Consider the following 25993-nt stretch of genomic DNA (forward strand, 5'->3'; position numbering starts at 1 on the left):
CTTTGGCTTCATGTTCATTCACACAGACAATGAAGGCTCAACTTATTCATTAGGTCTGTTTGATGTCTAGTGACTAAACCTCAGTGAAATAGTGTGGTGAGACACGTCAGAACCTCTGCAACAGGGCATAATTCTGGAAAAACTGATGGCACGGGTTTGAAACCCATTATTTGACTAGCATAAATAATTCACGTGAGGTAAATACATTTAAAACTGCTCAGTGATATACAATTATTGATATGCACCATGGCATGAGATCAAGGTTCCATCTTGAAACAGGCATATGTCATAGTTTACATGAATAAAATATCTATTGCTGTACTGCATGAAGACTTGGCACTGATTGCATAACTGGCACAGCAAAAGCACCTGGGCTCAGTATTCTGTGACAATACAGCTCCAAAATGTGTTTTTATATGAGCATGCATACAATAGTTATGGAAGTGTACAGCCGTAGGAATTTCCATTTTGGTCATTTAGCAGACACCCTTATCCAGAGCGACTTACAGTTATTGGTGACATGGATGAATCAATTATCCAATTACCATTATCAAATTCAAAATGTCATTTCCATAGGTACCAACAGTGAGCTATTGAAATTTGGAAAAATTCGTAAATATAGAATAAAAAAACCTTCTTAACCTGAGTTTCAGGCCCCGACAAGGGCGGTGTTGACATCATTTCACATTCTTTCATAATAATAATACAGGATTACATTAATATATATCTTAAAAAATAAAAAAACACAATACAGCCATTTAACAGACAAATAAAGCATACTTCATATTTTCATGAAGGCAGTTGGCTACAGTACACTTAACAGGCGACATTACAACACTGTTCCATCTCAAAGCAGCATAAAGAACCATTGAGAGTTCCATGGACATTCTTCTCAGGAATGCAGATTGTGGACCCTGGCTGTATTTCAATTCTCTTTCCGTGATTCCCCAGACCCTATCTCACCACCTTCTCAAAGAACATCGTTGGAAGAGAAAATCCAAAAGGTCCCTACCCTTGGACCTTCTCCACCAATGAGGAAAGGTCACACGTGGAATAGAGGGAAGACACATTGGGAAAGAGCCCTAGTGTTCTAGGTCCCTCAGGGGTGAGGAGATAGAGGGAGGGATCACCTGGGGGCATGTGGGAGAGGGGCGGGCCCTCGTAGGCTAAACGTGTCCCCACTGGACGAGTGCCGAGACGGGGCCTTCCCGCACACCAGAGACGGCTCCGCCTCTTTGATCTCCATGGCTCGCTTGTAGAGCTCTGCTGCTTTCTCAAAGTCCCCCTCCTCATAGCTGGGGGAGCGAGAGAGAGAGGAGGGAAGAGAGAATAATGGACAGAAGAGAGAGAGAAAAGGTAACAGGGTTCATAAAGAGATATGGGGATGAAAATAAAACTAGTCCTTCAGCTTATAGTACTGTATATGTGTATTAACAATAAGATAAATGAGTGTGTGTATGTTTCACTATTTTTCAATGTCATGACAATTCCCTTGTAAAATCATACCAAAATACAAAATCAACCAAAGAAAAGTTGGTAGAATGTTGGAAATTAGAATGTTTGGTTGATAAGAGCAACAGTGTTGATTTGAAACCCATTCTATTTCTTTGCCATGGTGACTTTATTCATAATAATACAATTTCCTTTGTATTATGATAAGATCACAAGAGCAACTTTAGTAGAATTTCAAATGTTAGAATGTTTGGTTGAATAGCAACCATGTTGATTTGGAACTCAGCTCTGGTGGCCACAACCCCAAGACTCGATGTGCGACTTGCTTCTGCTATCTAATATTAAAAACTCAGCAAAAAAAAAGAAACGTCCTCTCACTGTCAACTGCGTTTATTTTCAGCAAACTTAACATGTGCAAATATTTGTATGAACATAGGATTGAACAACAGGCATAAACTGAACAAGTTCCACAGACATGTGACTAACAGAAATTGAATAATGTGTCCCTGAACAAAGGGGGAAAAATCAAAAGTAACAGTCAATATCTGATGTGGCCACCAGCTGCATTAAGTACTACAGTGCATCTCCTCCTCATGGACTGCACCAGATGTGCCAGTTCTTGCTGTGAGATGTTACCCCACTCTTCCACCAAGGCACCTGCAAGTTTTCAGACATTTCTGGGGGAGAATGGCCCTAGCCCTCACCCTCTGATCCAACAGGTCTCAGACGTGCTCAATGGGATTGAGATCCGGGCTCTTCACTGGCCTTGGCAGAACACTGACATTCCTGTCTTGCAGGAAATCACGCACAGAACGAGCATTTTGGCTGGTGGCATTGTCATGCTGGAGGGTCATGTCAGGATGAGCCTGCAGGAAGAGTACCACATGAGGGAGGAGGATGTCTTCCCTGTAACACACAGCATTGAGATTGCCTGCAATGACAACAAGCTCAGTTCGATGATGCTGTGACACACCACCCCAGACCATGACGGACCCTCCACTTCCAAATCAATCCCGCTCCAGAGTACAGGCCTCGGTGTAACGCCCATTCCTTAGACGATAAACACGAATCCAACCATCACCCCTGGTGAGACAAAACCGCGACTCGTCAGTGAAGAACACTTTTTGCCAGTCCTGTCTGGTCCAGCGACGGTGGGTTTGTGCCCATAGGTGACGTTGTTGCCGGTGATGTCTGGCGAGGGCCTACAAGCCCTCAGTCCAGCCCCTCTCAGCCTATTGCGGACAGTCTAAGCACTGATGGAGGGATTGTGCGTTCCTGGTGTAACTCGGGCAGTTGTTTTTGCCATCCTGTACCTGTCCCGCAGGTGTGATGTTCGGATGTACCTATCCTGTGCAGGTGTTGTTACCCGTGGTCTGCAACTGCGAGGACGATCAGCTGTCCGTCCTGTCTCCCTGTAGCGCTGTCTTAGGCGTCTCACAGTACGGACATTACAATTTATTGCCCTGGCCATATCTGCAGTCCTCATGCCTCCTTGCAGCGAGCAGGGACCCTGGTCATCTTTCTTTTGTGTTCTTCAGAGTCAGTAGAAAGGCCTCTTTAGTGTCCTACGTTTTCATAACTGTGACCTAAATTGCCTACCATCTGTAAGCTGTTAGTGTCTTAACAACCGTTCCACAGGTGCATGTTCATGAATTGTTTATGGTTCATTGAACAAGCATGGGAAACAGTGTTTAAACCCTTTACAATGAAGATTCTTTTGGATTTTTACGAATTATCTTTGAAATAATTGTTTTTTTTATGTGACTTTAGGGCAGGACATCCTGAGTTTCTCAGAGATCTTGCATTGTGAGTGGTACTGGAAATACCACTCCCTAAACATTGCCAGTGTCCGCTACCACAACCAGCACCTGACTGAGCAGGAGAAACGCTGTCTGTTCCCACATGCACATGGAGGTGAGGCGCAAGGTGGAGTTCTACAGGAAAGTGAAGAGGGAGTTTTACAAGTCTTGTCTGATGAAGAGATGGAGAAACTGGAAGCCATTCCGGGGGTGTTGGGGTTGGCTGTAGAGATGGGCTTCCTGTAAATCACGGTTCTATTTTGTAGAAGTAGAAGTGAGATAAAGATGAAATAGAAAATATAGGATTGGTAGGTATAGTAAGTTTGGATACTGTCCATTTTATATCAATACAAATATATCTATATTAAAATTGTGATGTCTTTTTTGAGGGTGTTTGTGTGATGCTGGGTGCATTCCAGAGACCTCTAAAGCACGCACATAAAAGAATAGAGAAGGTGTTTGTGTGTCTGGGACGGCTCCATATACAGTGCCTTGCGAAAGTATTCGGCCCCCTTGAACTTTGCGACCTTTTGCCACATTTCAGGCTTCAAACATAAAGATATAAAACTGTATTTTTTTGTGAAGAATCAACAACAAGTGGGACACAATCATGAAGTGGAACGACATTTATTGGATATTTCAAACTTTTTTAACAAATCAAAAACTGAAAAATCGGGCGTGCAAAATTATTCAGCCCCCTTAAGTTAATACTTTGTAGCGCCACCTTTTGCTGCGATTACAGCTGTAAGTCGCTTGGGGTATGTCTATCAGTTTTGCACACCGAGAGACTGACATTTTTTCCCATTCCTCCTTGCAAAACAGCTCGAGCTCAGTGAGGTTGGATGGAGAGCATTTGTGAACAGCAGTTTTCAGTTCTTTCCACAGATTCTCGATTGGATTCAGGTCTGGACTTTGACTTGGCCATTCTAACACCTGGATATGTTTATTTTTGAACCATTCCATTGTAGATTTTGCTTTATGTTTTGGATCATTGTCTTGTTGGAAGACAAATCTCCGTCCCAGTCTCAGGTCTTTTGCAGACTCCATCAGGTTTTCTTCCAGAATGGTCCTGTATTTTGCTCCATCCATCTTCCCATCAATTTTAACCATCTTCCCTGTCCCTGCTGAAGAAAAGCAGGCCCAAACCATGATGCTGCCACCACCATGTTTGACAGTGGGGATGGTGTGTTCAGGGTGATGGGCTGTGTTGCTTTTATGCCAAACATAACGTTTTGCATTGTTGCCAAAAAGTTACATTTTGGTTTCATCTGACCAGAGCACCTTCTTCCACATGTGTGGTGTGTCTCCCAGGTGGCTTGTGGCAAACTTTAAACAACACTTTTTATGGATATCTTTAAGAAATGGCTTTCTTCTTGCCACTCTTCCATAAAGGCCAGATTTGTGCAATATATGACTGATTGTTGTCCTATGAACAGAGTCTCCCACCTCAGCTGTAGATCTCTGCAGTTCATCCAGAGTGATCATGGGCCTCTTGGCTGCATCTCTGATCAGTCTTCTCCTTGTATGAGCTGAAAGTTTAGAGGGATGGCCAGGTCTTGGTAGATTTGCAGTGGTCTGATACTCCTTCCATTTCAATATTATCGTTTGCACAGTGCTCCTTGGGATGTTTAAAGCTTGGGAAATCTTTTTGTATACAAATCCGGCTTTAAACTTCTTCACAACAGTATCTCGGACCTGCCTGGTGTGTTCCTTGTTCTTCATGATGCTCTCTGCGCTTTTAACGGACCTCTGAGACTATCACAGTGCAGGTGCATTTATACGGAGACTTGATTACACACAGGTGGATTGTATTTATCATCATTAGTCATTTAGGTCAACATTGGATCATTCAGAGATCCTCACTGAACTTCTGGAGAGAGTTTGCTGCACTAAAAGTAAAGGGGCTGAATAATTTTGCACGCCCAATTTTTTGTTAAAGTTTGAAATATCCAATAAATGTCGTTCCACTTCATGATTGTGTCCCACTTGTTGTTGATTCTTCACAAAAAAATACAGTTTTATATCTTTATGTTTGAAGCATGAAATGTGGCAAAAGGTCGCAAAGTTCAAGGGGGCCGAATACTTTCGCAAGGCACTGTATACTGTATGTGAGTGTGTGTGTACAGTATGTTTGTGTGGTGTGTACTCACCTGAGTACAGCTAGGTTCTTCAGCGTCTCTCCGACACGTGGGTGTGAGCGTCCCAGACTGTCCTCATACACTCTGAGAGCCTGTTCATACAGGGGCAGCGCTTCACTGTGCTTCTTCTGCCAAACACAATAACACACTCAGACACATCACAGATATCACATAAGTACTTAACCAAATGTCCAGACAGAGTCTGCAAGGAGAGACAGTCAGTCTTGACTGTCTTGAAAGCTAATTAAGATGGAAAATCTATTCAAATCAAACCATATGCCTCTATATGCTTTCCAGCAGTTCCCATCTTTCCCTAAAAAGCAAACTGGCCAGTGTTACCTAGTGTTAATTCAGGTGTTAAATGAACAGTCATTGGTGCAAAAGAACCCCAGTCTTGGTGTTAATAACCAGTGTTGAACCAAAACCACGCACATCATTATATTTCCCAGCATGCTGTATTGCAGGTAGATTTTTAGAATGTTTGTTTCAATATCTATGTTTCTTCATGTACATTGATTAATTAATCTTATGCTACTCAAATATAAATAACATGCATTTTTCTAAACAAACCCAATCTGTTACTTGGACTTATTGCACCCATTACTGAAATGGTTGTTTCAGAGGTAGTCTCATATTATAGTCTTTCCAACCCCGAAAGTCATTCTGAATGCAGGTGGCAGATAAATCAAAATTCCAAATGTTGGACACATCACTTTGCAAGCCAGTATAATGTGACTTGCAGGCCTGATGTAGTCTGTAAACCATGAGTTTCAGGCCACTGTATTAGGGTATTATCTTAAATAATCACATTTTTATGATCACATAATCAATTAGGATCTCACTTGGTGAAGGCCACAGGACTGAAAATGAATGAATATAAACAACCATGGGGTTCTCTGGCTTGGGCAAAAGACTGCCCCCCCCATACTCTCTCCTCCATGACCCGGAAAATAATAAGTGGTTGAGTGGACGAGGAGTGTGTCAATTCGTTAGTAGGCAAATGGAAGAGTGCTTCCCCTCCTCGACAGCCACCATCGAGCATACTCATGTGTGTCCGCGGAAGACTTTGAAATCTGCCACACCCCCATCGAGTCAGCTTTAGTTTTGTCAAAGGCACACGTTTAAAGACAATATGCCACTTATTGTTTCATCTATAAATTGTATTACACAACTAACTTAATTTGATCACTTTACACATTTATTTTAGGATCCACCTCTGTAAACGTCATTTGCCTAATGATGCGCGATTGGAGGAGGGCAGTCTCATTTCAAGCAAGCGCATTTCCATCCACATTCACTCTCCTCGCCGACTCTCCTCGATTAACTTGGATCTTTTTTCAAATTAGGCGAGATATGACGCAGGAGGTGAGTAAATCTAATTGATAAAAGGCCCATGTATCCGTCACGAACTCTACAGTCGTGGCCAAAAGTTTTGAGAATGAAACAAAAATCTATTTCCACAAAGTTCGCCGTTTCAGTGTCTTTAGATATTTTTGTCAGATGTTACTATGGAATACTGAAGTATAATTACAAGCATTTCATAAGTGTCAAAGGCTTTTATTGACAATTACATGAAGTTGATGCCAATGGTCAATATTTGCAGTGTTGACCCTTCTTTTTCAAGATCTCTGCAATCCACCATGGCATGCTGTCAATTAACGTCATTTGCATGGCAAAGAAGGACTTTGCAATTAATCGGATCACTCTTCATAACTAACATTCTGGAGTATATGCAAATTGCTATCATACAAACTGAAGCAGCAGACTTTGTGAAAATAAATATTTGTGTCATTCTCAAAACTTTTGGCCACGACTGTACAATTCACTTGAAAAGGGAAGGCAACCTGGGAAATATGCAAAAAAGGCCTTGTCTCAGCAGTGTGTTAATTTACACTGAAAAGTGTGGATCCATATAGACACTGGAACAGTGTTAAATGGAACACTCAGTGTTGATTTAACACCGGAGAATTTGCTGTGTAGTATGCAAAAGATCTGGGTTTCAAATACACAACATAACAATCTAAAATGGTATCTGTGCCTGTTTGAGCTTGCCTGGCTTAATAAACCAATAGAAAAGTCAAAACTGCAAATCCCGCCCTTCTGGCACTCCAGACAGACACTCAAAGCAAACACTTAAAGTATTTGAAAGGATTTTTCAAGTATTTGAACACAGGTCTGTTATGCAGTTAACTGTTATAAGTGTTGGTCCTCTCACCAGGTGGCAGTAGAGTACAGCCAGGTTAACCAACGCTGTGGCCACACTGGGGTGTTTAGGTCCAAAACTCTTCTCCCTGATGTCCAGAGCCAGCTCATACAGAGGAACAGCCTTCTCCAGCTTCCCCTGGGCAACACAAACATCTCCCCTGTCAGCCTCACGAATCAGGATTTACACACAAGCTACAAGCGAATAGAATTTGAGGCGAGTGAGGAACAAGAATTCAAGATCTCTAAGTTAACTTAACAAACAGCAATGCACATAAAGTTACCAGACATGGGACGGTTGCACTCAGATTAATCCTACATCTGGAGTGGACTAAAAGCATTTGAATGTATACTTTAAACAATTTCAGGGGGGGCCCCATTTTTTTGGCAAGTATTTCTCACAACCCCACCCCAAGTCTAAAGACAACCCCCCACCCCAAGTCTAAAGACCCCCCCACACAGACACCAAGGGTCACAATCCCGACTTCGAATACCACTGCTTTAATGTATAACTGACTCTTTGTTTTTACGCTTTATAGGGTCTATTCAACAGCCCCATGGTGGCTTTGCTAGACACGTCCCATCTCCTAAACTCACCCTGCGTTTGTAGAGCATTGCCAGGTGTTTCAGGGTGTAGGCCAGGGAGGGGTGGTCAGGGGACAGGGCTCTCTTCCGGATGTCCAGGGCTCTTTCGTACATGTCCTCAGCGGTCTCGTACTCTCTCCTCTCAGTGTGTAGGGCCGCCAAGTTGTTGAGGGACTGGGCACAGTCAGGGTGGTCCGGCCCCAACACACGCTGGCGCATCTCCAGAGAACGAGTCAGGAACACTTTGGCAGCCCTGGACACAGAGAGAGGCCTCGGTTCAAATACTACATGAAAAATCGTTAAAATACTTTCAACGTTTCTAGTGTGGCTGGAGTAGCTAGCTAGTGAAATACATTAAAAAAACACATCAAATTGAAAACCATTGGTTAAACTTTACCTTCCTTCATTTGGCAATCAAATATAATAACAGCTGTAAAGTGGAGGGTTTGAAAAAGTGAATTAGTAAGTAAGCCTTGCGTAAGCCAGAACAACGCATTAGGGCATAAACCTGCATGTACTGTACACCCCCTTGACAGGACGCTAGTCTATGGCAGGGCCTTACCCCCAATACATCTCCTTAAAGGACAACTCCACCCAAAAAATATATATATTTTGGTATTTGTTTCATTGGTTCATTGTTGATAATTCCAAAATGTGTTTCATGTCAGCAATCAAGTTTTCAAGATATACGTGCCTTTCAAAATACAGAAATCTGGCCCGCATGATGCATTTGGCATCATATGATGCAAAACGCAGCATCATACGTGACCTGTTTCAGGAAGCTAGGCGTATGTCGCACATCACTACTTCAAAATGATTGTTTGTGGAACATTCATGTGCCTTAATAACAAACTTGTATGACATCTGTAAATACAAATACAATTGTTGGCTTAGCCACGGAAAAAGGCAGGAACCTTCCCATTAGCAATGATTGGCTGAGATTAGGGCTGTGTCGGTCATGAAATTTTGTCAGCCGGTGATTGTCAAGCAAATAACTGTTCGGTCTCACGGTAATTGACCGTTAATTAACATAAACACATTTAGCATCTCCTGGCTTCCAAACATAGCCTACAAGCCATTTTAAAAAAGCCTACAAGCCATTTTAAAAAGCCTAATAAATCCAAGTAATATAGTGATTAAAATAATGTATATGTTTAAAGATAATGATTAAATAATTCCACTCTGAAAACATAATTGTATGAAATGTATTAGAATTATAAAACTATCATCTGATGATGTGTGTAGTTTTAGTCAGAATTAGAACAAGGACCTTTTGTTCCTTTTTTTAGTATGTAAGCAGGGTGCAAGTGTGATAAGATAAGAGGAGCTATCGACAGACGAGTTGTACTACTGTGTACAGGACATTCTGTCTCCACCCGGACATTCTGTCTCCACCCGGACATTCTGTCTCCACCCGGACATTCTGTCTCCACCCGTGGAGGGGAGAAACTGTTAGGTTTGCAGAAAATTATGAAACACGTTGCAGATTAAAGAAACAATGTATCTGTGTAGTGGAAAAACACAGACGGTCTGAGCAAGGCCTATCTTAAGATTTGAGCTGGTTTGTGTGTGTTATAAAGACTGTGTTTGTATAATGGACTTCAGAACGTTCTCGAGAATAAACTGTACTAACCTTTCGCATAAGCTGAGTCTTTGCCTAATTATTATTATACCCAGGGTCTTACAAACCTCGGGGATTGGTCAAAGCTATTGATTGTTAGTTATTATCATTGGGATTGAAAATTCTCATGACATATAGCCTACACCTTCACAATAAATCCATTATTTATTTTAGACAGATCTAATGAAACATGATATGAAGAAAATAATAGCAGACTCCGAGTTGTCCTTAGCTTTACAAACTAAACAGAGTTAAAAGGGTTCTAGTCTGCCGAGAAGCGTTCATCCAGGTAGACGGTCAAGAGTCTAGCTACATTTTCAGATATTATACATTTCTAATTTTGTCAGAAAGATGTTTTCATTGCAAGTTAAAGTGTACTGTTCGGTAGCTAGCGAACGTTAGCTTGCTGGCTCACTAACGTTAAGTGTATGATCTGTGTAGTAATATTATTTACATCTCAGAAATCCATTTGCATTGCTAGTTATAGCCTAGCTAGCTAGCTAGCATTGAACCTAGTTGATTAGGTTTATATATAATAATAATAATATATGCCATTTAGCTGACGCTTTTATCCAAAGCGACTTACAGTCATGTGTGCATACATTCTACGTATGGGTGGTCCCGGGAATCGAACCCACTACCCTGGCGTTACAAGCGCCATGCTCTACCAACTGAGCTACAGAAGGACCATAGTAGGGTTGTGCCGACATGGCCATACTCGTATTCCTAATTGTATCCGTAAATTGACAGTTGATAGTCATCAAATGATACTTGTGATCGAAAAAAAAACAGAAATGTTTTAATATGCGTAAATAGATCTTTGCAAAATACCCCCCTGCGCATTCTCACTGCGACAAAAGCTGCAGATTAGGAGCAGCGAGCGGACGGCTGGGTGTGTGTGTCTGTGAGTGCTCCGTTTGCAGTCGGCAGCCAAGTTTGCTGCTAGTCAGAATGTGCATTAGCGTTTCATCTATTTTTCCTTGGATAGCAAACGTCATCGCCATGTGACTTACATACTAGCAATCTAAATGAGCAGACCGAAAACATGCGAGGAAAAGTGATGAGGGTAAATGATGACGCGAGTGGACGGAGAATCACTCTATCCAATCAGAGCAGCAGGATCAACGTGCAGGCCCGCCTGACACATGAGAAATATGCATGCTGGCACATAATCACAAAAAAAAATACTTGAATCATAATCGTATCCAGAAAATTGCTTATATCCGTTACGACACTCATTTTGTGTCAACTACTTGGCACACCCCTAGTGTCTGGGTAAGCATCATCTAATAATTAGAAAATATTTACACAATATTTTTCATCTGGACACTTTCTATTTTTGATATTGCTACTATGCAAATACGCAATTTTAACTGGAGTTTTCCCCTATTGTAGGCTACTATTTTGTACCACTTTTAGTCTTTAAATATTTGGTTGTATACTACAGTACCTTACTCACTCTGTTAAGCGTATGGCCTCACATGTGAATCCTTAAAGAGATGGGTGGGGCTATATTAACAATGGACTAATGAAACAAATACCAAAAGATTTCCTTTAATACTAAATGCCAAGCAGAGGCATCATATTTCACGGGTCCCATATTTAGGGCCCTATAAATCTGTGATATTTTTTGCCTGATTCCATAGAGTTTTTTTCCTAAATTTGATTTGCTCCTTTTTGTTCTTCCTGGTTTCTGTTTTTCGGGAAAAACAACAACATTTGATGTTTTTAAGTCCACGACCATGTTTAAACCACTTTTGAGGTCTGGGAAAAATCGAATAATTTAGGATTTTGGGGTGTAGTTGCCCTTTAATGTAAGTGAGCACCAGCAAGAGACCATTGTTTGGTTAGCTATCAATATTTCTTTAGCGCTCATGTGATTGCAAAGTTCGCAAAACAAACAGCCACTGGATTGATGGAAATAATCATATCATCACTCTGCCGGGTAGGTGTAGACTACTTTGTATCCTTGGGTTATCTTTAGCGTCATCGTTAACAGCTACCTACACAAGGTGTAGATGTGTAAGGACTGACTCACTCCAGGTTGTTCTGGAGGTAGTAGAGGACTCCCAGCTCGTTGAAGGTCTTGGCACAATCTGCTGTGTCTTTACCCAGAGTCAGCTCCTCTAACTGGAGGGCCCGCCGACGCAGCAGAGTGAAGCCATACTGCAGCGATAGAGGCACGGTCAATTCACTGTTAATGTATACACATTACACACAATTACACATGAACACACACACACTAAAGCCATTTCGCAACGAGAGAGACGTGTGTGTAATATGTATGCATTAGATTTGTCATTTTAGGTGAAAATGGAAAAAAAGTGACCCAATCCTTCATTAAAGCACACACAAAAAAAGCCATAAAGCAGGAGAGACAACCAACCATGCTAATGTGTCCTCACCATATGGCCTTTCTGGCGGGCAGTCTTTTGGCGAATCCTCACAGACCTCTTCCTCAATTTTTCAGCTTGCTCATACCTGTTAACAGATGACCCATCAATCACAAAGTAACTTTACTTGAAACAGACACTCACTCACTCACTCACTCACTCACTCACTCACTCACTCACTCACTCACTCACTCACTCACTCACTCACTCACTCACTCACTCACTCACTCACTCACTCACTCACTCACTCACTCACTCACTCACTCACTCACTCACTCACTCACTCACTCACTCACTCACTCACTCACTCACTCACTCACTCACTTGTTCTGCTTCTGGTAGAGCATGGCCAGGGAGTCCAGTTCGCGTGCGACACAGGCGTGGTCTGAGCCGTAGGCGTTCTCACTGATCTCCAGGGCCTGCTTGTAGAACTGCTCTGCATTGCCATACTTCCTCCACTGGACATAAACCCCGGCCAGCTGGTGTAGGGACAGGGCAACACTGGGGTGGTCCGGGTCCAGGGCCGTCTCCCGGATCTCCAGTGACCTCTCTAAGGGAGCTACCGCCTGGAGAAACATGGATGGACAGACACGTTTATCATGTAGTACGTCGACAGCATGACAACATACAGTGTATTTCGGAAAGTATTCAGACCCCTTCCCCTTTTCCACATTTTGTTACGTTACAGCCTTATTTCCTCTCACTCCGACAGAGCTCGCGAGTTCCTCTGTAGAGATGGGAGATCCTTCCAGAAGGACAAGCATCTCTGCAGCACTCCACCAATCAGGCCTTTATGGTAGAGTGGCCAGATGGAAGCCACTCCTCAGTAAAAGGCACATGACAGCCAACTTGGAGTTAGCCAAAAGGCACCCAAAGGACTCTCAGACCATGAGAAAAAAAAAAAATGAAACAAAGATTGAACTCTTCGGCCTGAATGCGAAGCGTCACGTCTGGAGGAAACTTGGCACCATCCCTACGGTGAAGCATGGTGGTGGCAGCATCATGCTGTAGGGATGTTTTTCAGCGGCAGGGACTGGGAGATTAGTTAGGATCGAGGGAAAGATGAACGGCGCAAAGTACAGAGTGATCCTTGATGAAAACCTGCTACAGAGCGCTCAGGACCTCAGACTGGGGCAAAGGTTCACCTTCCAACAAGGCAATGACCATAAGCACACGGCTTCAGGATAAGTCTACGAATGGTTTTGAGTGGCCCAACCAGTGCCGACTTGAACCTTGATCGAACATCTCCGGAGAGATCTGAAAATAGCTGTGTAGCCAAGCTTGTAGTGTCATACCCAAGAAGATTTGGGGCAGTAATCGCCAAAGGTGCTTCAACAAAGTACTGAGTAAAGGGTCTGAATACTTATTATGTACATTTGATATGTTTTTAAAAATGTTGAATACATTTGCAAAAATGTCTAAAAACCTGTTTTTGCATTGTCATTATGGGGTATTGTGTGTAGATTGATGAGGGGGGGGGACAATTAAATCCATTTTAGAATAAGGCTGTAACGTAAATAAATGTGGAAAAAGTCAAGGGATCTGAATTACTGTCACGTACCCATAGAACAGAAATCCCCATTTCAAATCAATGGGTCTGTACTGGGTGGACTGGCGGTCATTTTTACTACCCACTTTCTACGCACATACCTGACTGAGCAGGCCCAAGTCTTTGAGGAAGCGACCCAGTGTCTCATACAGGTTGCCCAGCCTGATCATGCTGTCCTCACTCGCACAGCTCTTCTCATAGTGCTTCAGAGAGTCAAAGTACTCAGTGGCCATGGAGCTCTTGTCTTTGCCCACATACTGCCAGTAGGCCAGCAGCTCAGAGAAATGGCCCCTAGGAAACACCAGCAGTCATATCAGAACTTTAATTGATGTTTATGGTTTGTTGATCTCGTGTATTGCACATTTTGAGTCAAGGTGAAGTCTGTGCACAGATCAATCACCGATACAAATGCCAAAAAACATAGGAGAATATACTACTACCCAGACCAAGTCAAAACCAAAAGACACAGAAAGTAAACAGTAGAATGGCAAACAGTCTCATTGTTATATAAAAGTCTGACCTCTTATAGAGGTTCTGGGAGACAAAGAGGTTAAGGAGGCTGAGCTGCAGCTTGGTCCTGTCCTCCTGCTGCTGGAGTAGCCAGGGCAGCTCGTCTGCCACCCGCCACGTCACCCTGTCCTGACTGAACACACACACACGTCAAATTCACACCAACACTTATTGTGTCGTCAAAGATGAACTCCAGTCACTATTGCTAATATTAATTATATGATATAACATGATGCTGGCCATGTTACTAGTGGTTGGCCAGACCTGAGTTGTTGGCTGAAGTAGTGGATTAGCTTCTCTCTGTAGGCAGGAGAGCAGGTCCCTCCATCCATAAACTCCAGCCGGACGGCCTCCGCGGCCTAAAGCATAGAGACGGCGTCAACAGAAAGCCAGTGTGAAGCCTCTCACTTACATTTAACATCATTGAGTTTCAGAGTCGGAGAGATTATTACTCACACACACACACAAACTGCAGCCAGTGGACCAAACAGGGAGATTTCAATGCTCTCATCCTATGGTGTTTGTAGGGGAGACCGGAAGCTAACCTGTAGGTGCTGGAACCTGATGAGTCCACAGCCCAGGCCTACAATACAGAGTCTCTGTAGGGTGTAGAGGAGGGAGGAGAGGACAGGTAGGCCCAGGTCTGGAAACACCGCCAGCACCTCTGACTCACTCACACCGTTGTGACTGGCACACACCAGACACAGCATCTGAGGGAGGGAATCAACACACACACACACACACACACACACACACACACACACACACACACACACACACACACACACACACACACACACACACACACACACACACACACACACACACACACACACACACACACACACACAAAGGAAAGCAGAACAAATAATCAGCTTCAACATTCTTGGGAAAACCCTTGATGTCACATTCTAAATAAAAGGCATGTGAAACTATTCTGATGGTTAGTGTCCCACCCCCTGCCAAATGCAGTTAGGTGAAGGTATTGGCGGGTAACAATGTCTATTTCACCAGCCACATTGGCGGGTGGTCAATTTACAGGGCTCTACAGTAAGAGCATTACATCATCTGATTCAGAGGGGTTGGGTTAAATGTGGAGTTAAAGTGGAGTTGAAGGCATTCAGTTCAACTGACTAGGTATCCCCCTTTCCCCTTTGCGAGTAAAGTAAAGTCCAGTATGAGCGCACATGTGTGGGTTAGGTTTATAAAAATGCTGCAGTAGCTGTTTTCAGAGTATTTCTGCTGTTTTGTTTCATAGCTGCTAATTGCACAAATAAATTGGAATCCTGGATCCCACCTCGCACAGAAACAATGCCTGGCATGGGAGCTGTGCGCAATGAGTGAAGTGCTGATATAAAAGTTGATCTAATTTACAAAGTGAGACTTTGACCTCATGCTTCTTGGCTATTTACATTGTTTTGTTCACAAATTGGGTAGTTTTTCAACGTTAGTTTGAGTCTGCTGCTCCAACGAAGTGACTTCCTAGTCAGATCCCAAATCTCACACACATGTGACAGGACTTGAGTGTCCCCGATACATTTACATGAACATTTGAGTAATTTAGCAGACGCTCTTATCCAGAGCGACTTACATTAGTGAGTACATACATTATTATACTTTTGTCGTACTGGTCTCCCGTGGGAATCGAACCCACAACCCAGGCGCTGCATTTTCTACCACGGTAACCTCCCGCCCTTAAAACGGGCCAGCTGAAAATTTTGTCTCTGATATTCTGTTAATTAAAAGACTCGGGTCACAAAAAAAAAAAATGAAATTGAGCATTATACCACATTACTTCTTACTAATAAATGTATTGTTTTAGAAACATTTCCAAGCATGGTCATCTGTTTGTGTTTTTTGATGTAATTATGGCAACAACAAAAAATGTTGGCTGGTAAACATCTGAGTGGCTGGCATTTATTTATTTGTATTTTTTTAATCTACCTGCCACAGTGGTTGGTGGACCAAAAAGTACATTTTAGGCCCTGGTCTTCATCCCAAATTGCATCCTATTCCCTATATTATGCACTACTTTTGACCATGTACCTTTTTCTTCTTTCACCCCCCCCTCATTTGCCCCAATTTTGTCATATCCAATTATGATATTGTCTCATTGCTGCATTGCTCCCCAACGGGCTCGGGAGAGGCAAAAGTCGAGTCATGCGTCCTCCAAACCGTGCTCCTTAACACCCACCCGCTTAACCCGGAAGCCAGACGCACCAATGTGTCGGAGGAAACACTGTTCAACTGACAACCGGAGTCAGCCTGCAGGCGCCCAGCCCGCCACAAGGAGTCACTAGAGCGCGATGAGCCAAGTAAAGCCCCCCAGCCAAACCCTCCCCTAACCCAGACAACGCTGGGCCAATTGTGCACCGCCCTATGGGACTACCGGGCACGGGCAGATTGTGACACAGCCTGGGACCGAACCCAGGTCTGTAGTGATACCTCAAGCACTGCAATGCAGTCAGTGCCGTAGACCGCTGCGCCACTAGGGGGGCGTTGAAATGCAACAGCGTTGCTGAGAATTTTCTTGCACAGCAGGAAATGCAAACCTGTAGTGTATTTGAGTTTCAAAAATGCTTCTAAAGTTTGTCATTTCTACAGAAATTTCAGACTATATTTGCCCTAACAATTTTTTTTACCAACCCCTACAAAAATGTCCATTGATTATAGTCCAAATAATAATTCACATTTCCTGTTGCTGCAGGATTATTTTCCTGCTGTTGCAAATGAAGATCCTACATCTGCAGTGGTGAAGGATCGTGATGGTCCCTTTACCTCTCTCATGACGTGTCTCTCCCCGTCTGTGCTGAGAGAATCTAACGCCACCTTGAGGCCCAATCTGTACAGAGACATGGTGTCCTGACACAGCAGACACTGCTCTAGAGTCCTCTCCAACGACCAGGCACACCTACAGCTGGGACACAACGCAACACATCTATAGACAATACCACACACACACACACACAAAGAGACACGCCCACACACACACAAAGAGACACGCCCACACACACACACACACAGTTTACTCACTTGGTGATCATCTTGGCTAGCAGGGTGACATACAGGGCGTTACATGTGGATGCAGAGCGACAGTGTCTCTCCAGTTTCTTATCCTGTTGAACGGACAGACGCTCAGCCACCGTTTGACACACACAGATCTTCTCGTCATGAGAGTTAAAAAGGGGGAGTTCAGTATTTTACTAATTGATGTTAGATGGTTCCCCACCCGGAAAGTAGTCAATGGACCAGAATAAACTGTAATCCATGGTTTGATTCTTTTGAAAACAGCCACTACAAACTTCAGCTAATTTTAAACACCGCTCGCTAAAAATCTAATGGGAGTGATGGGGTGCCTGTTAAAAATTGCATGGTCAAATAAACTCAATTATTTGGTTTGATGCACATGACTTAAAAGGTGATTTGGCCTTTTCATTTTTTACACTGAACTTCCAGTAGTAACAAAGTGATATCAGTTTGACACCCACCTGGTCTTTAGTGAGTTTGACGTCAGCTGCCAGGCACTCTGTGTTGATGACACTCTTCACCTCTCTGGGGTTCAGGGGGTCCAGGTGGAGGGTGGGCCACAGTCTGGAAAACAACAGTCATATCACACAATCACTATTAGGCCACAATACATAGGCATTACACAGGAACCTTATATCATACCCCAAAATACATAGGCACTACAATACATATCTATTACATTATACATAGGTGTACCTTCTTCCAGGCATTACTCAGGCACTACATTAGCATTACATATGTTGACATAGGACTGATCTGGAGTCATTTTGTATGGACTAACTGCCAAATTGTGTACTCTACCTCCAGGCCTGGGGACAAGTCTCCACGTTGACAGACACCACCACCCTGACGTTGACCGGCAGGGGGTCAATCAGCCACTTCATGTGCCTCTCTGCTTGCTGAGGGAATATACAGTCGAATATCAAAAGATACAAACCTCAGAGTAACAAAATGACCTGTTTAACTGACAATATCAAAACAGGGACGTCTGGGGACATTCTATGTGCCGTAATTGTTAATTACATGTTGCTAAAAACACATCCAATATTTACAGTATCTGGCTAAATGATTCGAAAACCCGTGTTTAAAAAAGTTAGACATTTCAGTGTTTTCCCGAACGACCTCCATCCCCCGACGCGTTCGCCTCTCTACGGTCTTACTGTGGCAGTAGCCTCGTACCTGTATCTGGTCAATGGAGTCGATGATGATGATGATGTTGCCTTGGTGTCTGGAAGACAGTCTCTCTAGCCAGCGAGGGAACTCCTCGAGGATCTTGGAGGGGTCCATGGATAACCCAGAGATGGACCAGAAATGCTGCAGCAGCTTGACAGTGAGGCGTTTAATAATGAGTACAGGCTCAGAGCTGGTGGAAAGAGGTCGCCCCACAAAATGGTACAGGAACAACGTGTTGGGGGAGTGTTTCTGCTGCAGCTCAATCCTGGAGGAAGAATTGAGTTGATTGATTATTAAAACACTTGAGGTCAAATCATGTAAAAGGTCGTTTTTAAATGGATAATGGCTGAGCTCTTACCATTTGGACAGAAGGAGAGACTTCCCAGAGCCGGGTCCCCCTGATACCAGCAGTGGAGGGGTGGGAGGAGGGGCTGCCACCATGTCATTCAGACGATCTATGTACTGAGGACAGAGCATGACATCACCTGTCATGCAGAAGCTCCTCTCAACCCACACAAGCAACCGTTATTACTCAAGTTAACACTCATCTATTACACTTTATCACTGCTAGTCATCATTTGGAATATTCCACCTGAAAAGGGATATTTTACTCAAAAACATATATTTGAGTATTTTGTTGATTTGTCCACTGGTAATGCATTCCAAAGTTTTCAAAATAGTGCATGTTCAGTACAGAGGAGAAAACGTGACGATGATATGCAAACTCAACAACGAGTAAAATAACCCTTTAGTCACAAAATCCTATAAATAAAATCATGCCTTCCTACTGAGCGAGAGAGAGAGAGACATACCTTCTGGAAGCCCAGTTGAGCTGCGGCGCTGCAGGCTTGCTGATAGGCCTCGATCTGCTCCTGCTCGTCATGCAGGTCCCACAGCACGTCCCCCGAATCCTCCTCGCACCCCTCGTCTATCCCCGAATCCTTACCGTCCACGTCGCTGCCCTCCAAACCCAGCAGTTCCTGTCAGAGAGGGAGGGAGAGAGACAAAGGTATACTACACTCTTAGAAAAAAGGGTTCCAAAAGGGTTCTTCCGCTGTCCCCATAGGAGAACCCCTTTGGTTTCCAGGTAGAACCCTTTTGGGTTCCATGTAGAACTTTCCGTGGAAAGGGCTTTTACATGGAACCCAAAAGGGCTACCTGGAACTAAAAAGGGTTATTCAAAGGGTTCTCCTATGGGGACAGCTGAAGAACCCATTTCAGGTTATTTTTTCCCCACCTAAGAGTGTACCTAGTATAGTGCAATACTTTTGACCTGGCCCCTTAGGGTTTGTAGGCCTACCTGTTTGATTACTTTCTCCAGCTGAGTATAGATCATAGACGCTCCTTCCTCTGGGGAGCCACCATGGTCCACTACCTATGGAAGTGGCACAGCGGTATAATAGCCAGGCTATAGGACATTCATACACCAACAATCTTCAGTTCTGATATTGCCATAAAACACAATACGACAATTTCTGCCAGTAGAACAAATCAATCTTTGCGTATCATAAACACAACACCCAGTATGCCAGTTCCTTATTCTACCCCTCTGTATATGTATGTATACATAGTGGAATGAATATCATACATTTAATATATGACATATGAATATCTGGAACTGGCATACTCAGCTGAAGATTTTCAGGTGTTGGGGCAGAAGGTAGCCTAGCGTTTAAAACGGTTTGGCCAGTAACCGAAAGGGCGCTGGTTCGAATCCCCGAGCTGACGAGGTGAAAAATATGTTGTCGTCCTTTTGGGAAATTCAAATCAAATTTTATTTGTCACGTGCCGAATACAACAGGTGTAAGTAGACCTTACCGTGAAATGCTTACTTACAAGCCCTTAACCAAAAATGCAGTTCAATAAACAGAGTTCAGGAAATATTTACTAAATAAACTAAAGTGAAAAAAATATATATATGTTTTCCGAAAGTAACAAGAAAATGACAAAACAATAACGAGGCTATATACAGCGTGTACCGGTACCGAGTCAATGTGCGAGGGTACAGGTTAGTTGAGGTCATTTGTAAAAGTGACTATGCGTAGATAATAAACAGCGAGTAGCAGCAGTGTAAGAACAAGTCTTTGAAAATGTTTTGAGCCTTTCTCTGACACCGCCTAGTATATTGGTCCTGGATGGCAGGAGGCTTGGCCCCAGTGATGTACTGGGCCGTACGCACTACCCTCTGTCGCGCATTACAATCAAACGCCAAGCAGTTGCCATACCAGGCGGTGATGCAACAGGTCACGATGCTCTCGAGCAAGGCACTTAACCCTAATTGCTAAATGTTGTGTTTGCCATACGCAAAGATAGATTTGTTCTATTGATTTCATTACTGACATAGGCCAGTGAAGGAGGAGAGAGTAAAAGGTAGGAAGGAATTGCAAGTCAGAAAAGCAATGGGTTGGATTCTAACTCATGTCGACTCTGGTATACATGTGTGCCGCAGACACTAACCGCTGGACCACAAAGACCACATCCGTACGCCATTGGCTACCTTGACTTTGGCTGCCTTGTCTGCGGCGTTGACCCGCTCCAGCAGTTGCCTGGTGGGGCCGCTGAGAGGGTGGGCCTCCACAGTCCTGAGGTAGAGTACCAGGGGATGACCGTCTGGGTTCTTCACAAAGGCCTCCTCCGCATCCTCCAACACACAACTACACACGCACACACAGAGTAACACACTATATAACCTGTTAGAACATGTTAGAACATGCTATAGCCTATAACAGCAGCACTTCACATCCCTTTAACCTGGTAGTGCAGAAGAGAGGGAGCCGAAACGAGCCACCTACGATTCCCCACATGGCAGCGTTTTGTCATTGTTGCAAGTTATCTGGCCAACCAGAATCACAACACACTGCCTTCTGCCCCGTTGAAGCGGGTGCATTGTTTCAGGACGTTGTCAGCAGTACGTGGTCAAACAGTAGTTATACAGGGAACCACTGACCTAGTGATGGAGGATTTAAGAAGGAGCACACACACAGAGCTCCGCTCCATCTCCTGTTTGCGTTCCAGGGCATAGGAAGCTGCACTCTCCTCAGGGAAACAGATGTTCAGGTAGAAATGGCCCAGCCCCTCACACAGACTCCGCAGCCTAGGAGAGTAGCTCTGGGAAGGAAAGGAGACAGAAATAAGATAGGAAGAGAAAGGAAGAGAAAGAAAGAGAGAGAAGTGAAGAGAGATGTGTTATATAGCTAGATAAAAAAGTACTGAATTCATTGTGGGGAAGTAAATAAAGCTAGCGCGGTAGACGCTAGTACTTTTCAGACCCGGCTAGTAGAAAATGTGAGAATGTGAAACAGATTTTGGAACCTTGGCTAGTAGAATTCCAAGCAGGTCTACGAGTCGAGCTGGTCAGTGCCCCAAATCCTTAAAGGGATAGGTCACCTGAAAACATTTGAGTGAACTATCCTTTCATTTCAAACACTGGTGTACCAGTACCTGGGTAAAGATGTCCAGCTCAGCCTGTGTCTCCTGGGTCGAGATCAGGTAGCAGCGCACCGTGTTGCTCCATAACGCCTGGGACACGTGAGGAGACACCTGCAGCAGACTGGCCACAGCAGCGTCCCAGTCATCTGAAAGATACACATAATACTAATACTATATAGTATATACACACACAAACACACCCGGGCAGACGGACGAACACACACACACCCTCTGCCAATTACTTTTCAACAAGCTTGCAGCAATTAACCCACTTGAACACAAAATGGCCGATAGCACTAACCCACCCTATAGCCCTTGTGTTCCAAGTGCATGACCACATAGTCGCTAAGATTCTCTACCAGTTGTGTGGAGTGGCCTAAACAATAGCTTTCACCCTCTAAAGAACACGTTTATATACACAAAACACATACAGTATACAACCAGCTGAGACACCAAGGCTCAAATACATACAAATGTGTAAAGATCAAACTTGCTTACCTCTGCTGACATTGGCAAATGGGCCCTCCACATCGCACAAGCTATGGGCAAACTCTGGTCCTCTGAAGGTCTGCTGCAGTTGCATCATGCTACCCATAGAGGGCTCACTGCCCAGCACTCCACCACCCCAGTAATCACACGGAGTCCCTGCAGCTTGAGACAGGCAAATTACAGACGACTACGTCAGCTTTTTGAGTAACTGACGTTTGAGGAATTGAGACGATTGTGAAGCGTTACTTGGTTGATACTTTGACAAGTTTTAAGTAAACTGTTCAGCAATTTTGGTAAAATCTGGATTTTTTAATAGTTTAATTGCACTATTCGTTTCCCCATTTGACTGCATTGAGCTACTGGATGCTGGAATTGCCATATTCATTCCTATGGGGCACTGCATGTGTGAGATGGAGGGTGGCCTTACAGATAAAACGAACGTCGGCTGTGCTCAGTAGATCCCCTGCGACGAACGGTGGTGATTCAACATGTAGAATTTATGGGAAATGGGGAGGAAAAAAAAAAAGACACCCGCTGCTTTTAACCGTTCGTCGGCACAATCTGTTTTGTCCTTTACCTGTGACAGCTGTGTGGTTGTCATCGTCATCCGAGTCGTCCGGGTCGTACACCATGATGCCCTGAGCTTGCAGCTGCTGTAGCTTGGCCTCCAAGTCCCTCTTGGCTCGCAGCAGGTCCTGAATCTCCTTCTCTTTGGTCTCCCGGAAGATCTGACATTTAGAGAAGATTCTTGTAGTTTAAAAAAATATATATATGTTAAGGTATTTAACTATTTTCTTGAACAGATAGAGAATGATAGTTGGGAAAGAAAGTGAAAGGTTGAGTCAAAGAGCAGTAGGCCGGATTTGAATCTGTGCCGACACCGTAGACGTGTGTGCTGGAGGCTACGGCATTAACGCTAGACTAGCCAGGCCACAGGGCAGAATCTTATGGTTTCATAATGATGAGCCGTAGGTTAAGTAGCTGACTTGAGATCAGAAGGTTGCCGGTTCAAATCCCAGATGGAACATCACACTAGGGTATTGTTACCCCCTAATCTCTATTATGTGCCCTACTGTGTGTTTGCCTGGGAGTAACATCTATCTATTGGGGATACCTTAAACTGCCGTTTGACTTTGTCCCTGTCGTGCTCAAAGGTGGCGGCTCTCTCCATGGCTTGGTACTTAGCCTCTAGGGCACTCTCCTTCTCTCTCAGGATCTTTTGGTAGGTCTTCTGCAGAGCCTGGAAGAAACGTGATGATCATCACTGTTAGTGACAAGTAGTACAATAAGATGCAATGGCCAGGGAAGACCTGATCCTAGATCAGCACTCTTATTATGAGATGCTTAATACATGGCCCCTGAACTGGACTCTTGATAGAGGGAATCAAAAGACAGGCTATTGTCTACCTACTTTGCCCATGCATTGTAAAAGTTATGGGCCTGTATTCACAAAGAATCTCAGAACAGGGGAATCTTAAGACTCTGATCTAGGATCAGTTGTCCATTTTAGATCAGAATGAATAAGATGAGACTATATGGACAGAAGGTACATTTACATCACATTTTAGTTATTTAGCAGAAGGTATTATCCAGAGCGACTTACAGTAGTGCATACATTTTCATACTTTTTCGTACTAAATGTCAACCCTTTTTAAACAGTGGCCCTGCTCTCACCTGCAGCTCAGCTCTCAGCCTCTTGTTCTCTTCGTCCAGCTTGGCCTCCTTCTTCTGCATGGAGGTGATCTCATTGTTCTTGCTAACCCGGAAAATCTCATACTCCTTACGGAGCCGTTCGTATTCGGCGGTGTACTCCAGGTCCACAGAGCCTGTGGATTTAAAGCTGGCTCCAATCACCCTGGGCCCTCGGCGAAAGGATCTCCGCAGGAGGCGGGCTTTAGGTTTGACCTCCACAGGTATCTCACAGGCCTCCCCACCCTCGCCCCCATACGCATCCTCTATCACCTCCCCAGGGCTCACCAGGGAGGAGGCTGTACCCATGGTGATGGTGGCTCTGGACCAGGCACTCCACAGTGGCCTTACTGAACTAAACCTTCCGGATGGTCATTCCTGCTCCTAGGGATGAAGCCAGTGATTGGCATGTCATTGGCTGCAACACGCAGGACGGGGAGTGATGACCGACAAAAGTATGTCTTAGCGAGCTAGCTAGCAACCCAATAAATAAAGGGATAATGAATGCATATTGGTGGGGATATATTATAGTAACCGATAATGCACGTGCCCAAATGTAGCAAACACAACAACAAAAATAGAAACCGCTTGCCAGTGAATGTGACAACATTTACGTTTGCATTGATTTTAACTCTGGTCCAGGGCGCAACAACATCTCGCGCTGAAACTTCGCTTCTGGTCACGACCTATTTTTAGTATGCGACACGTAGCTTTAACATAACGTTAACGTTAGTTACATCAGTTGTAATGATGCTAGCTAACATTAGATATCTCGTTAGCTAGCTAACGGTACCTAACATTACCTGTTATGGCAAGAACGGGTGAGACGAAGATGGAGCCAGATGTGACTGGCTTGCACAGACATAATGGACTGTCTATGGCACGTACCTAGCTAACGTTAGATAGCAATACTATTTAGCTCTTATTGACCTAGCTATATTTCGAATAGTTGGCTAGCATATTGAATGATTCCGATTGCTTTTTCCGAAAGGAGTCCAATAAATACTCACACACAGCTATCCCCGTGGCGTAGCTTCTTCCTGGCTGCCCTGGTAACAAGATATCCTCCCTACGGGTCCTCACCGAAGTCAAAGTAATTTGCGAATCACCCCCCCCCCTAACAAAAATATCTCAAGGCTGTATCCCAAACACAGAAATACCTCAGGCTTCTGCTCAGGCTCACTGGGTGGATACATTAGGGAGGCTGTTTATTCGGAAGGAATACAGTTTTCTGGCATATTTTTATGTGATGGTAATACACACTTTTACTATTTGGAAGAATGTAATAAATTGCCCCAGACGGCATCCCTAGCCGCGTCTTCAGAGCATGCGCAGACCAGCTGGCCGGAGTGTTTACGGGCATATTCAATCTCTTGCTGTTCCTACGTACTTGAATATGTCCACCATTGTTCCGGTACCCAAGAAAGCAAAGGTAACTGAACTAAATGACTATCGCCCCGTAGCACTCACTTCTGTCATCACGAAGCGCTTTGAGAGACTGGTCAAGGATCATATCACCTCTACTTTACCTGACCCCCCCCAATAAATCCACAGACGATGCAATCGCCATCACACTTCCCTATTCCACCTGGACAAGAGGAATACCTATGTAAGAATGCTGTTCATTGACTATTGCTCAGCATTCAACACCATAGTACCCTCCGAGCTCATCATTAAGCTTGAAGCCATAGGCCTGAACCGCACCCTGTGCAACTGGGTCCTGGACTTCCTGATGGGCCGCACCCCTAGGTGTTGAAGGTAGGAAACAACACCTCCACTTCGCTGATCCTCAACTCTTGGGCCCCACAAGGATGTGTGCTCAGCCCCCTCCTGTACTCCCTGTTCACCCATGACTGCGTGGCCACACCCCTCCAACTCAATCATCAAGTGTGCAGACGAGACAAACGGTTGTAGGTCTGATTGCCAACAATAACGAG

At 44.1% G+C, this 25993-nt stretch overlaps 1 protein-coding gene across 1 annotated transcript; it reads right to left on the reverse strand.

Moving 5' to 3' along the window:
* Positions 1 to 20: 20 nt before the first annotated feature.
* On the reverse strand, positions 21 to 25085 carry nphp3 (nephronophthisis 3). The gene is made up of 26 exons (XM_035760072.2): positions 24042 to 25085; positions 23482 to 23607; positions 22945 to 23095; positions 22377 to 22529; positions 21891 to 22024; positions 21397 to 21557; positions 20947 to 21103; positions 19750 to 19824; positions 19262 to 19429; positions 18808 to 18911; positions 18456 to 18714; positions 18078 to 18175; positions 17738 to 17840; positions 17283 to 17365; positions 17028 to 17166; positions 14795 to 14959; positions 14514 to 14608; positions 14260 to 14382; positions 13841 to 14030; positions 12515 to 12756; positions 12203 to 12278; positions 11836 to 11963; positions 8189 to 8429; positions 7605 to 7730; positions 5402 to 5517; positions 21 to 1295 (listed from the first exon to the last, which is right to left on the reverse strand). The coding sequence occupies exons 1-26, from the start codon at positions 24363 to 24365 to the stop codon at positions 1127 to 1129; spliced, it is 3906 nt and encodes a 1301-aa protein (XP_035615965.1). The 5' UTR covers positions 24366 to 25085; the 3' UTR covers positions 21 to 1126.
* Between the last annotated feature and the right edge of the window lie 908 nt (positions 25086 to 25993).

Source organism: Oncorhynchus keta, chromosome 4 (assembly GCF_023373465.1).
Source record: "Oncorhynchus keta strain PuntledgeMale-10-30-2019 chromosome 4, Oket_V2, whole genome shotgun sequence".
Taxonomy (NCBI): domain Eukaryota; kingdom Metazoa; phylum Chordata; class Actinopteri; order Salmoniformes; family Salmonidae; genus Oncorhynchus; species Oncorhynchus keta.

Excerpts from the sequence above, each read along its gene's own strand:
- nphp3 (XM_035760072.2), bottom strand. The coding sequence starts at position 24,365 with ATGGGTACAGCCTCCTCCCTGGTGAGCCCTGGGGAGGTGATAGAGGAT. Across the intron at positions 22,530-22,944 it reads CAACCACACAGCTGTCACAG|CTGCAGGGACTCCGTGTGAT; the intron begins GTAAAGGACAAA and ends GCCTGTCTCAAG. Across the intron at positions 1,296-5,401 it reads AAGAACCTAGCTGTACTCAG|CTATGAGGAGGGGGACTTTG; the intron begins GTGAGTACACAC and ends TCGCTCCCCCAG.